Source organism: Canis aureus, chromosome 16, assembly GCF_053574225.1.
Source record: "Canis aureus isolate CA01 chromosome 16, VMU_Caureus_v.1.0, whole genome shotgun sequence".
NCBI lineage: Eukaryota > Metazoa > Chordata > Mammalia > Carnivora > Canidae > Canis > Canis aureus.
Window position 1 is genome coordinate 63,080,425 of NC_135626.1, and position 13,635 is coordinate 63,094,059.

Genomic DNA, 13,635 nt, shown 5'->3' on the forward strand with positions numbered 1-13,635 from the left:
GCACCCACTGTCTTTGCGTGTCCTGGGCTCATTTTGTCACTGGTCTGGCAGTAAAGTGCACCAAGGACTGACCCCGAGGCCCTGGGCTGGGTCCTGCCTCTTTCCTTCTTTGTCAGGAACACAGGGGGAAAGCGTGTATTCCTTTGGTGGAGAAATCCCATCTGCCCGAGCCCACAGGTATAATGAACGCTCCACGCACCCCGGGCTTCGAAGACACGCAAAGCTGTCCGCTGACCCCGTTCGGCCCGCCTCAGGCGCGGTGGGACATCTGTCTAACGGTGCCAGTGTCACCGCCCACCACCCTTCTCCGCACAGGGCTGGTCTTCAGGCAGCAGCACCTGAGTCCCCCACATCCCAGGTGACCATGGCAGGCCCCTTCCCCTGAAGTCTCTGCTGTCGGGCCCTCCCAGCCCCTCTCTCCCCGGAAGCCCACCGTCCGTGGCCCTCCGGGAGGCCCCAGGAAGAGGCTGCCCCCCAAGCTAGCGGCACTCTCGTGTACACCTGTTTTCATCTGCAGCCTTTGGCCGCCCCATCCCTGACCTCAGTTTCCCTGGGCCATTTGGACTGCACAGGTCCCACAGGGTACATGGAGCAGTGGCCCGTGGAGGACACCACAGGTCTCCACTCAGGGCCACCTGGGGATGCCAACACGGTGACGAGTTGGCCACAGGTGGCGGGGAGGAGACCCCTCTGCAGACGACATTGGCGCTCTCGGGGTCTGCTTGGGTCCCTCTAAGGCCCACGGTGGCTCTGACGTCCCCACGGCACGGCCCCTGACCTTGCTGGGAGTGAGGGTGTGGGGTCTCTGAGAAGCTCCCCATTCTGTGCACAGGCCTGCCGGCTCCTGACATCTGTGCTGGGGAGCAGGGTGTGGAGCCCAGGCTGACCCGGCGGAGACCTCCCTGTCACACCCTGCAGGCCGCAGCAACTGTATCTGTTCTTCTGGGCCTTAACAAAACCTACTTGAGGGACGCCCAGGTGGCTCCATGGTTGAGCATCTGCTTTCGGCTCAGGCCGTGGCCCCGGGGTCCCGGGATCGAGTCCCGCATGGGGCTCCCCGCAGGGAACCTGCTTCTCCCTCTGCCTGTGTCCGTGCATCTCTCTCTGCGTCTCTCATGAATAAATAAGTAAAATCTTTAAAAAATAAAAAATAAAAACCAAACATGTCAGAGTGGGGGCGGGGCCCAGGGGGATTTTCACCCTGAATCTACATCTTCGAATATGCCCAGGTGACCTGGTAAGAACAGGTACGAATGCAAACTTTTAAGAAAACGTTAGGGGACGCCTGGATGGCTCAGCAGTTAAGCATCTGTCTTCAGCCCAGGGCGAGATCCTGGAGACCCGGGATCGAGTCCCACGTCGGGCTTCCTGCATGGAGCCTGCTTCTCCCTCTGCCTGTGTCTCTGCCTCCCTCTCTCTCTCTCTCTGTCTCTCATGAATAAATAAAATCTTTAAAAAAAAAAGAAAAAAGAAAAAAGAAAAGAAAGAAAAGAAAAGAAAAGAAAAGGTTAGCTGGCTAAGGAGTGTTTTCCTGGGGATGGTGAAATTTTGCGCTGTGTGAATGTCACTAGATTGAGAAGCATTGGCTGTGACCGCTGTGTCAGGGCCTTGCTTGTGCTGTGCCCGTGACTGGTGTTTGCTGAGCGCATGGACGGAAGGAGGCTTTGGGATGGGACAGGTGGGGTGGGGGCCACGGACAGGATCTGTGCGTCCGGGGGTCACGCCCAGTACCCCTGCTTCCCTGGGGATGGGGCGCAGGGTGTGTCAAGTGGCCAAGCTACCCATTCAAATAAACACGTCTGCAGGGTGAGGCTCTTTTGTTGTCTTTTTTTCTTTTTCATTATTTAAAAAAAATATGTTACAGAACAATATCATTAATCATATATTTCTTATTTTCCTTTTAAAAAAATTAAAGTAATAAAAAAGTCACTTTATAAAATAATACAAAACGCCAAGAGAGGCTGGGGCTGGGCTCGGGGGACTTCCGGGCTGGTGGGCTGGAGCCCAGTGCTTGGGGCTCCCCAGCGTGGGCAGGAGGCAGGGCTGGGGGCTGTGGCTGGGCTCCCGGTGGCAGTGGTAGAGGGGCAGTGAAGGCAGCTGTGGGGCCAGCCGGGGCCCCGTCCGTCCTAGGAGGGGCAGTGGAGCCCATGGCGTGGCCGGCCCCAGCGCCAGCTCCCCGGGGTGAGACCCCTAGCTCCCGCTGCTCAGCATCCCCAGCAGCGTACTGGGCTCCAGGCCCTGCTGCTGCGCCACGGTCTGCACGTCGAAGCCCATGTGCATGAGGAACTGGGCCACGTTCATCTCCTGCCCGGTGAACTGGTCCCGGATGGTGGGGCAAGAGGGGTTGCAGTGGGGCCAGGGGCAGCTGTCCACCAGGTGGACGGGGCAGCCCTTCAGCGGGGCCTTGCTGGCCTTGTGGCCGTCATGCAGGCTTCTGTCCCAGCAGTGCAGCGCCCGGGGCAGCGAGGTCCCCTTCACCTGGACGTCCGTCCAGTGGCTGCAGACAGAAATCCAGGTGGGGTCACGCGGGGTGGCCTGACCAGGTGGAGGCAGGCCCATCTCAGCCACGTGGCTGGTTGTACAATTGGCACTGAAAGCCCTGGAAGGAAGCCCTTTCTACAGAGCTGGGGAAGCGGTGACGAGCAGGTGGGGGTGGGGCCGTGGGTGTTTGCAGGAGACCCAGATGCCATCTATCCCGGGCATGGGGAGGGACACTGACCTCCGGATGATGATCTCATGGGAGAGGCAGGCGGGGGCGAAGCTGGCCCTGTTGGGGAGGAGACAGCAGGCTTGCAGCGATCCCCTGGGCCTCTTCCCCACCCCACCCCCGTGCCCACAGGTCACAGTAGCTCCAGCCCCCTCCCCCGGGCACCTCTCCTGTCCCTGGCTCCCATCCCCCCTCCATGGCTGCGCCTAGCCAGCTGCCCTCTGGACCAGGCCTTGTCCCCAGCAACCCACGTGCTCCCTGCTCACGCTCGTCTCTTCCTGCCTCCAGACCCTGCTCAGAGTCCACCCCTCCAGGGAGGGCCGGCTGGGCAGTGGCGGCAGGTTGACCCGGATGTGTGAGTATTTTGCTTTGTTCATTTAATAGACTTTATTTCTAGAGCAGTTTTAGGTTCACATCAAAATTGAGCAGGGATTTCCCGCACACGCCCTCTCCACACGCACAGCCTCCCCCGCTTGTCAACACCACACCAAAGGTGTGCCTGTCACCACGGATGGACCTGCTCGGACACACGACGGTCACCCAGAGCCCGTGGCGCACATCACGGCTTGCCCTGCTCCTGTGCGCTCTACGGGTTTGCACACATGTGTGACGATGTGCGTCCACCCTCTTGGGCTGGATAGTTTCCCTGTCCTAAAACTCCTCACTGCTCTGTGTACCACCCCCTCCCCAGCTCCATCCCTGATTGTCTCACTGTCTCGTGCCTGCCTCCCGCCCCCCCAAATGTCACGGAGCTGGAATCGTACACTCTGCAGCCTTTTCCAGATCGGCCTCTTGCTCTTGGTAACATGCAGCTACGCTTCCTCCACGGCCTCCCCTGGTTTGAAAGCTCTTGTTTTTAGCTGGGGAAACACCCCTCGGCTGGACGGCTGGACACCTGGACGCCTGGGAGACCACTCACGGTTCCCCCCGTATCTAGAGGGCTGAGTCGGGGGCGGGGGTCCCCAGGACACTCACGGCACATCCTTGAGCGTGTTCCGCAGCTCACGGCCCAGGTTCTGGATGTACAGCCACTGGCCCTCCTGCACAGGCTGTCCCGTGAGGTGCACGTTGTCCACGGTCAGCTGAGCCTCATCGAACAGCCACTGCACCACAAACACCGGGCCTGGGGGGCACAGCTCAGCTGGGCCTTGCCTCGGCACTCTGCCCCACCCCAGGCTCGGGGCGCCTGAGGCCCCGGCCCCTTCCCTGGTGGGCTCACAGGCCAGCTGAGCTCTCCCCTCAGAGTGCTGGCCGCCAGCCCCCCGCGGCACCCTTGTTACTCCCCCTCCCAGCCCGTCTTGGCCTGGCTCCCAGGGTCTCCGCTTTGACCACAACTTGGTGACCATGTCCCTTCGGGCGTGAACCTGAGGAGGACAGCCAAGGCCCCGCCAAAGGCAGCACGTTCCCAACCGCGACTGTGGACAGGGTGACCAACTGTCCCGGTCGGCCTGGGCCCCAGTGGACTTGTGATGCTAAACCCAGGCCAGTCCCAGGCAAACCTGGCCAGCTGCGACCCAGCTCCCTCAGAGGGGGCAGTGGCCTCCGGGCTGGCCGCAGCCGAGACCAACGCTCCCAGCCCCCCACCCTGCCGCGTGCACCCCGACCGTGGCCGGCCCCTCACAGCGCAGCGTTGGGTAGACTTTGTAGCCAAAGAAGCAGTTCCACTCCTCGCCGGCCTTGAACTGGTGCCGACAGCGCTCCGGGACCACCCCGTTCCAGTACCTGGGCACACGCTGCGGGTCAGGCGGCGCCGCCCCCTCCCCGCCCATCATAGGCCCCGCGCCAGCCCGGCAGCGGTCCCCCGGCGGCCGGCACCTGATTCCTCGGCGTATGGCCTCCGTGGGCGCACAGGTGACGGTGTCGATGCAGTCTGTTCGGCGGTACTGCTTGTTGTCCAGGAACCAGCCCGAGTCCGCCAGGCCCCGCACCTGGATGGCCGGGTAGCCCAGCTCCTCCAGCTGCTCGGCCACGCGGTCCACGTTCAGCAGCACCCCTGTGCCCCCCGCGCTGCAGAGGAAGCAGCCCGTGAGGTCCCAGAGCTCGCCGGCCCCAGGCCCACGGCCGTGGACAGGCGCGTCCTGAACTGCCCACACATTCCGGATCATGTGGAAGACCCACAGGCCTTCTGGGGTCCCAGAGGCACAGGAGAGGCTAGCAGAGCCCCTGGCCCTGAGCCCACGGCAATGAGCCAAGTTGCAGGCCATCCCACTTGCTCCCACTCCTCTTTCCCTTCTCTCTCACTCTCTGACTCAGTTTCCTCATCTGCAAACCATGGCGAGATATGCGACCTCAGGCCCCTTCCTCTACTCTACAGATGTCCTCTGGGCCCCCGCACACTGCAGGGGCACAGCGACCAGGTGCTATCCCACTCACAGGGACCCCAGGCGTTAGAGAGGGCGCCCTGGTCCCCGTAGTCCAAGCTTCCCTCGCATGCGCACCCACAGAGCCCAGAAGCGTCCTCTGGAGGCTTCCAGCTACCCTGGAGCAGAACCCTCCCGCTTCCTGCCCAGGCTGGGTCCCTCCTTGCCCTCCCCTCCCGCCCCACCCTGCACGCTCTGGCCCTGACCCGCCTGGCCCACCTGCTCCCTGCCAGCAGCAGCACCTTGGCCCCACTCAGCCCCTTGCCCAGGAGCTCTCGGACCACCTCCTGGATGATGAGGGCGCCCATGAAAGCATACTCGTCTGCGTGGGGGAGGAGGGTGGTTTCAAGGGGGGCCTGGACAGAGAGCAAGGCCTCCTACCTCCAGGTTGGAAGGAGGAGATTCTTCCAGGGGAGGGGGCTGGGATGAACGGAGGGAGGCGGTCAGGTGTCCCAGGCTAAGCTGGGGGCCCCTCCCCAGGGAACACGCAGGAGCGGGATCCCTGCAGCGGCCAAGCCAGCCATGGACAACTGACAGCAGGTGCTCGGGGCAGGCACCCTGGGACGTGGCGTCAGGGGATTAGAGGGAGTTATGAGACAGAAGCCCTGTCCTCCCCGCTTGGGCTTTGGGGGCAGGAAACGGAGGGGACTCACTCTTCTCAGACTTGGACGAAGCCCCACTCCAGACATCGCTGGAGCAGTAGGGGATGAAGCTGCAACAGGAGAACAGAGTGAGCTTGCCAAGACCCTCAGGAACAGGAACCCTCCCCAAGGAGGACCACCCCCCACAGACTCCCCAGGGAAGGACCCCCTCAGGAGGCACCCCGCTGCTCCCTCTTACACCATGTTGGCATTCCACCAGTGGGGGTTTTCCTCTGGCTGGGAGGACAGGATCCCGGTGCCTGGGGAAGGACAGAGGCAGGGGTTTTTCTGGGGGGAAGGGCTGTGCAGCGACCGGGGCTCCAGGACAGTGTGGGATGTGGGCCATCTTATTTGGCCACAACAAGGCAGGCAGGCCAGGCCAATCACTCGGACGTGACCCTTGCCCTCTTCCACCCTGCACTGGCTGCCTTGGCCCAAGGAGGACTGGTGCGCAGAGCAGCCATGGTAAGCCTCTGAGGTTACCTGTGGAATAAGAATGAAGAATGATAAGTGGGTGTCCGCTGACCTTAGGAGGGGGAGAGAACTGGGTGGGGGGCTCCCCAGGGCTCTAGAAAGCAGAGGGCAGGAGTTCTTTGGGAACTTGGAACTGTGAGCCCCACCCTGCCCCGCCCACCCCCCAGGAGGTGGGGGGGGCAGTCGGTGACCTGCTGACCTGTGCGGGTGCGCGGCCAGTCCCTGGAGCTCATGAGGCGCCTCATGGTGTCATAACGGGAGTCACAGTTCTCCCGGTTGAAGCAGTACCAGCCACCTGCGGGCACAGCCACCCTGTCAGTGTCTGTGCGCAGGGGCCTCTGCCCACCACGCAGCCTGGGCTCCCCGGACGCACCTTCCAGAAAAAGAAGCCACCGCCGACTGCCCTTGGATTCCTTCAGGTAGTAGCTGCAAAGGGGGGGCGGGGACGGGAGGAGTGTGAGGTCAGCAGGACCCAGCTCTGGGGAAGGAAAGGGTCGTTCCACCTGTTGCCCGGGCAGCGCGGGCCGCACGAGGGCGCCAGTGACCAGGCCCCGTGGACCGTGCGCGGCGCCGCCGGCAGCGACCGTCCCGAGAGGTGGCGCTGGCGGGGCGGGAAGGGCCGCGAGGGGCTGTGTGGTCCGTGGAAAATCCCCACGGCCCGCCCCGCGCGGGACCGCTGTAACCCTGGCGCCGGTGCCAGGAGCCGGGCAGTCTTCGCTGGGCTCAGGATCTCCCGGAACGCGCCAAGGTGCTCGGAGCCCGAAAAGGGCCCCCACTAGACGTGTGTGTGGGGCGAGGGCCTGACCCGCCAGTGGGGCGTGCGAGGTCACGGGTGTCACCGAGGCTCGACCCAACCTCTGGTCCTCCGGCCGTCGGGGCCCTCCCTGACTGTCAGGCGAGCATCCTTCCTCTGCACACTTCGGGGCTGGAGAGGGGTGGACGCCGCTCCCCCGTCCTCCGGTCCCACCTGCGCCCCTTTCCCGTCCCTCCGGCTGGCTGGGATCCCAGGCAGTCCCGGTGGCAGCGCGGAGGGGACTGGGGGGGACAGCAGGACTCTCCCCGCCCGCTGGGCCGCCTCCTCCTGCCGGAGCGGGCCGCTCGGGGACTGCATCTGCCCGCCCAGAGCCCGAAGGACGCTAGCAGAGGGGCCGGGCACGGTGACCCAGGGGTCAGTGCCCCCGCCTGCCCATCCGCCCGCCCGCGCTGCGAGCTGCCCCACCCCCGCGGGTCCCAGGGCCGGGCCCTCCGCCGGGGCGCCGAGGGAGGGGGCAGCGGGCGCCCAGCAGCCAGGTGGGGCGGCAGGCAGGGGCGCGGGGCGCGCGGGGGCGCGGGGGCAGGCCTCACCCGGCGGGGCTGCCGTCGTTGCAGGTCACCGACGTGTTGAGCAGGAGGTGCAGGCGCAGGTCCTCGTTGAGCTGCTGAGCCGAGCAGGGGTACAGGGACTGCGCCAGGCTCTTGACCTGCGCCATGAAGCTGTCCATGTTGCCCTCCACGGCCGTGAAGTCCAGCGGGAAGCTCTCCACCGGCTGCGCCGCCGCGGGGGCGGCCTCGGCGCGGGGCGGGGGCGGGGGCGGGGGCGGGGGCGGCTGCGGGCCGCGGCGCCGCCAGGTCTTCCTGGCCTCGCCGCCCCCGGCCCAGTGCAGCAGGCCCAGCAGCAGCAGCACGCGCACCCCTCGGCCCATGGCCGCGCCGCTCGGGCCCGCGGCCACCTGCGGAGAGCGGGCGGCCTTGAGGCGGCGGGGCCGGGCCGGGCCGGGGGCGGGCGGGGCGCGGGCGGGGCGGGGCGGGCGCGGGCGCGGGCGCGGGGCGCTGCTGCCGGCTCGGCGTCGAGGGCGGCGGGGCTCGGCGCGGCGGGCGAGGGCAGCGCAGGGTCCGGGTGCGCTGGCTCCGGCCCGCGCCAATGAGCGGCGGGGGCCGAGCCTGGGCGTAGTTTGCGGGGGCCGCGGCGGCCCGGGTGCCCGCGCCTTAGATGTGCCGCCGCCGCCGCCCGCCCGGCCGAGGGGGAGGGGGGCGCGCTCGCTCCTTTCTTGGCGGAGGCATCGCCTTTTCTTCCCAAACCGCAAGCCTGACGGAGGGGCCTGGCCTATCCCGCCGCGGCCGCCGGAGGCGCTCCCGGCCGGCTCCGTGGGGGGCAGCGCGGCCCCGCCGTCCCGGCAGCCCCGTGCCCCGCGGCCCGCCCGGCGCCGCCGCCCCCGCCCGCGGGAGGCTGCAGGGGCGCGGCCAGCGGGGCTTCCTCGGCGCCCCGACTCCGCCGCAGCGCAGGGGCCGGGCCGACGGGCGGGGGCGCGGGGGGCGCGCTCACCTGCGCCGCCGCCGCTCCCCCCCGCGCCCCCCGCGCCCCCCGCGCTCACCTGCGCCGCCGCCCCTCCCCTCCCCTCCCCTCCCCTCCCCTCCCCTCCCCCCCCCCGCCCCGCCCCGCCCGCGCCCCCGCGCTCACCGCCGCTGCCCCGCGGCCCGGCTCCTCGGCTCGCCCGCTGGGACGCCGGCTCGGCTGCGCTCCCCCTCTGGCGCTGGCGCGGAGCCGCCGAGACTTTTATCCAGCGGGGCCCCCGGGATCAAAGCGACGGCGGACACGGGGCCCCGCGCCGAGGGGCCTCCGGGAGGAGCGGACAGGTGTGGCGCGGTCCCTGGCGCCCTCGCTGACCTGCGCGGCGCCACGGGGGAGTCGCCGGTCCCCGCGCCGGATGCACAGACTCTGCGCGGCCCTGGAACCCGTGGGGGCCGCCGCTTACCGGGCCTGGGGTGGGGCTTGCAGCGCCCCGGCCTGACCCCGTCAGCGCGGCACCCCAAGGACCCCCAGAATCTCTCCCTGCCCCGCCGTCGCAGGGAGGGCGGGGGGCCCGGATCCGGGAGCAGCAGCGGGCTTGGTCTCCCTCGTTGTCCTCCTCCCGACCTAGTTCCTCCGTCCCATCGCTCACCTCCTCACTGAGGACAGAATGAGATGCTCAGACATCAAAACGGGGAGGGGGGCAGGTGTTTGCTTAGGAGGCTGCTAGGCGGGGTGGGTGGGGAGAGAAAAAGAGCATTTATTCGCCCTCCATCCACACCCACAAAGTGTCACGGACAGCTTTCGCAGGACTCTCCTTACCCCTCCCCGCGGCGGTCCAGCGGCGGCATCACACCCGCGCTAAAGACAGGGATCCAGAACTGGGGGGGGGGGTACTGAGCCCCTTTCCTAAATCAGGGCAGTGGGGAGGCGGTGTCCCCTGGTGGGGCAGGGTCTCAGCGGCTGCTGGGGGCTCTGGCCCAGCTCCGCACCCAGCCTCCCGGATTGCTGCTGGCCCCAGCGCCCTCTGTCCTTCTCGGGAGGCCTGAGGCTGGGCGTGGAGCTGCGCACACAGCAGCCACTCTGGCTGCGCTCCAGACCCCAGAGGGTCCTTACAAGCCGATGTTGGGGCACTTGAGGGGTGAGAGATGCTGTGGCAGAGCCCTTGAAGCCTAGGATGAGTCTGAGGTGCGCGGGAGGTTGACCTGGGCTGGGGTCATTCAGCTAAGGAGGGGGCAGGCTGTGTCACAAGCGCAGGTCCTCCCCACAGGCACCGTCAGGGCAGCCGTGTGCCCATGTTCCAGATGAAGGGAATTGAGACTCAGAGAAGCTAACAGAAGAGCTGACGATGAGCTCTCCTCATCCCAAAGTCCACACTGGCCGTCCCCCTGTCGTTGGTCTGTTTAGAGGCCGTGCTTAGGACTGGCCAGCCAGAGGCAGTAGCTTCAAACTTAGGTCCTGTCCAGAGGTATCTAACCTCCCCACCCAGCCCCCGCTGACCCTGGCTTCAGGGAGAACCTGCCCAAGGAGCCCTCTCCTTCTAGGAGCCTACTATTCCAAGTCCCAGGCGGGAAGTGCTACCTCCAGCCAGATGGCGCGACCACGTTGGGTTGTGCTTGCTTCACACTCACCTGGCTCTGAGTCATTTCCTGGCTGGGCGATTCAGGGCAAGGCCTGTGACCTCTGTCTGTGCCTCCGTTTCCTCTTCTTTAAAGCGGGGTAATGACCGTGCCTCTATCAGTGGTTCTTTTGTGGGATTACGGGAGCCCATGCGTGAAAGTGCTCAGCATGGTTCGCGGCAGGGATGGCGGTCACGATTGGCAACGAAATTCCAGGACACGGGAAGAGCACGCATATTATAGTCGCTGATGTGTGCCCTAGTGTGTCTTAGCCTGCGTACTGGACCGAAATGAGTTCCTGTTTTGGTTTGTTCAACATAACTAGCAAAATCGAAATGCTTTCCCCAGAGCTTCCCGGTCCATCTGTGTCTCCGCCTTCCCCAGTCCTGCTCCTTTAGAGCAGCAGCCCCGACCCTGGTGTGGCGTGGCGGTGGGCTGCTCACACTCATCAGATGGAGGTGTGTCCTTGCACCCCCCCGCGCCCCAGGCCAGCTTTACCTTCCACGCCTCATACTCCTCCACTCAGAGTTTTCAACCCCTGGAATCTGCTGGGTCCTCCCAGGACAGCCACTCTGTCCAGCCACCCGGCCCTGGGCCTCTGCTTCCAGGCTGTCCACACGCAGCCCAGCGACGGCCACCGTGGCCGTGACGGGTGGGAGGAAGGGAGATCCACAGTTGAGCAGCGATGGGTCAGGTCCCACCGCACAGCCAGTAAGATGACTGTGGTCGAAAATGGAAAGGACAGGTGTCGGTGAGGGTGTGGAGAACCTGGAACCTGGGTGCTGCTGGTGGGAATGTAAAATGGGGCAGCTGCGGGGGGCGGGGGGGAGCCGGGAGCCAGTCTGCTGGCCCCTCGGTAGTTTGTACAGAAGAACATATGATCCAGTGATTCCACTCCGGGGTGTGGTCTTAAAAACATTGAAAGCAGGGGTCCCCACGAACGCTTGTATGTGACTGTTCATGGCAATGTCGTGTATGGTCGTCAGCAGGTGGAAAACCCAAATGTCCATCAGCAAATGAACGGATAAACAAATTGTGGTCTATGCTGCGCGTAATAAAATAGTATTCAGACGTAGGAGGGAACGAAGTACTGACACACGCCCCAAGACGGGTGAGCTTAGGAACATCACGCCGAGTGAAAGAAGCCGGAGACAAAGCGCCCCGTAGTGTACGATTCCACTTCTGCGGGGTGTCCACCATGGGTAATCCACAGAAACAGCCGACTGCTGGTTGCCAGACAGTTGGAGGAATAGGGAATGGGTACAAGGTTTCTTTTTGGGGTGATGAGAATGTTCCAAAATGACTGTAGTGGTAATTGTGCAACCTGGTGAACGTACTAAGTGCCATGGAATTCTACGCTCTAAATTTTATGTTCTGTAAATTTTACCTGAAAACGAAATCAAAAACAAAAACAAACCCTAAAGCGCCACTGCGTCTGACCCACGTTGGTCACCAGGCTGGACGTAGGACACCGGGTGACTGAAGCTGTGCGCCAGGTAAACTGAGTACCTGAATTGGAACAGGGGGGTGCCACCCAAGCTCTGGGAATTCTGGGCCGTGGGATGTGCACACCCCCATTTGCTCGTTAGATGGAAGTCTAGGGGACCCACACGGTGGGGGATATGGCGGCAGGACAGGGGGCCTGATTCCCCAGCCTGTGGTGGGGTCTCTGATCTTTAGGTTCATAATCTAAAGAGTGGGGACGACAACAGGACCTGCCTCCCAGGGTTATGGGAACGTGAAATGAGGCAGGACCTGCAGAGGCCAGTGAGCACATGCTACACGATGGCTGTTATTTGGTGTGGCTGCTGGCCATCTCTCCAGGACCAGGGGAGATCGAGGGCCTGGGTACGAAGGGCTCGTGGATTGTCTAGAGGAGGTATGGGGACAAGAAGCAGGAACAATGTCCCAAATCGCCTTGCGGCGGTGGCCCCCTGACCAGGGACACCACACGTGCTGGGCGCGGGGCTCGCCCTTCTCTGCCCTCTGCCCACTGCCACATGCAGTAGACTTTGCATTATTCCCGCCCCTCGGCTTCCTGGCTCCCTTTCGGGTGGGCAGCAGGTGCTTCTGGCTAAGCTTAGATCTGGCGTCTGCCCAGCTGCAAGGAAGCTGGGGAAATGGGAACCTGGCTGGGGAGTGGGGGGAGCTCCATTTCTTTAGGAGGAATATCCCCAGATACGGTTTGGGGGTGCAAGGGCTGGCCCTTGGGGAGAAAGATATGGGGGAGGGAGCCAAAGAGCTCAGTTGACACGTGACCCACTTGTGAACACGTGCCCATTTCCTGGGGATAACAGAGATGGAATATTTCAGAAAAAAAGCAAGGGCCCCAGGTGGGGCAGGCGCAGGGCCTAGACTGGCCGGAGGAGGCATCGGGGACAGGGGGAGGGCATGGGCACGGTGCAGGGTCGTCAGCGGTGCAGGGGTCCCACCTGGAGTCCCGTGTAGGGCCCCTCACACCAGTAATGGGACCAGAGGGCCGGGCCTGTGGGGACTCAGGCCATCTAGAAGCGGTGGGCTCAGTGCTATGGCCCAGATGTGGGATGTCCTGCGCCACACGCTGGCTCCCCCTGGGGCCCCGTGAGGGCCTGGACGCGGGTTTGGCTCTACGGGAGGGCTTTTCTGAGTTCCAGCTGTGGCCACCGTCTGGGCCCCAGCTGCTGCCTGCCGCCCGGCCACCTCACCACACGCAGCCACCTGGGCAGCTCCGCACCGCACCCCGCTGCTGGCCGCTGAGGCCCAAGAGGCAGGGGAGCAGGGCAGACGATCCCGCTCCCCCCAGCTCTGAGAGGAGGTTCTGCTCCCAGCCGGTCAAGAGCCCATCTCTAGCTATGAGTTGGGGAGGGACCCCAAGCCAGAGCCTGCGATCACAGAATTTGAACCCCCTTTTGTTTCCCCAGAGCCCCCCACCCCATCCAATCGGCAATGCCCTTTGGCCTTGTATCCTGGGACTTTGATCAGCAATACCACTTGCTTGGTGCAGTCGGGGCGGGAGGCCCTTATGGATACTTCTGGGTCTGAAGCAGGGACGTGTCCTCTTCTGGGAATCAGGTGGCCATTCACAGCCCAGCCTGAGCAGCCCTGGGGTCACCTGGCACAGGGGGACCATACATACCCTGTACCCTCTCATTTAGCAGGGAGAGCCCCCAGGGCCACAGGAGGAGGCTGCACCCCATCATCCTGCTGTGATCTTCCCTCCCTATCCCCCATGCCAGTGAGCAGAGGATCAGTGCAGGGTCTCTGGTCCCAAGCTCAACCCTTGGATCCCACCGGTCGCCTGTCAGGACCTGCTGGCCTTTCGGCACCCCTGCCCCCTCGTGCCCTCCCCGCGGGGCCTCAGCCGGTCCCTGGATCGTCCTGGCTGAAGGACCCTCCTGCGTGCTGGCAGCGGCTGGCCTTGCCTGGGCTGACTCTGGAGGGTCAGGGTCCACATTCCAAAGCTGGAAGGAGGAAGGGCATGGGGTGGGAGGCGCTTCCTGAAAATCCGTGGAGACAGGGCTCCTTGGGGCGTCACGGGAGTGTCCCCACCATGCGGAGCCTCACCGCCCGGGTGAGGGAGGGCGTCGGG

General features: G+C 64.6%; 1 protein-coding gene across 1 annotated transcript; it reads right to left on the bottom strand.

Annotated features, from left to right (window-relative positions):
- Window positions 1-1,869: 1,869 nt before the first annotated feature.
- On the bottom strand, window positions 1,870-7,879 carry NOTUM (notum, palmitoleoyl-protein carboxylesterase). Its single transcript, XM_077854658.1, has 11 exons — window positions 7,527-7,879; window positions 6,556-6,608; window positions 6,382-6,477; window positions 5,908-5,968; window positions 5,721-5,779; window positions 5,287-5,389; window positions 4,523-4,714; window positions 4,329-4,429; window positions 3,683-3,830; window positions 2,720-2,767; window positions 1,870-2,497 (listed from the first exon to the last, which is right to left on the bottom strand). Exons 1-11 carry the CDS (start codon window positions 7,862-7,864, stop codon window positions 2,191-2,193), a joined length of 1,506 nt encoding a protein of 501 aa, XP_077710784.1. The 5' UTR covers window positions 7,865-7,879; the 3' UTR covers window positions 1,870-2,190.
- Between the last annotated feature and the right edge of the window lie 5,756 nt (window positions 7,880-13,635).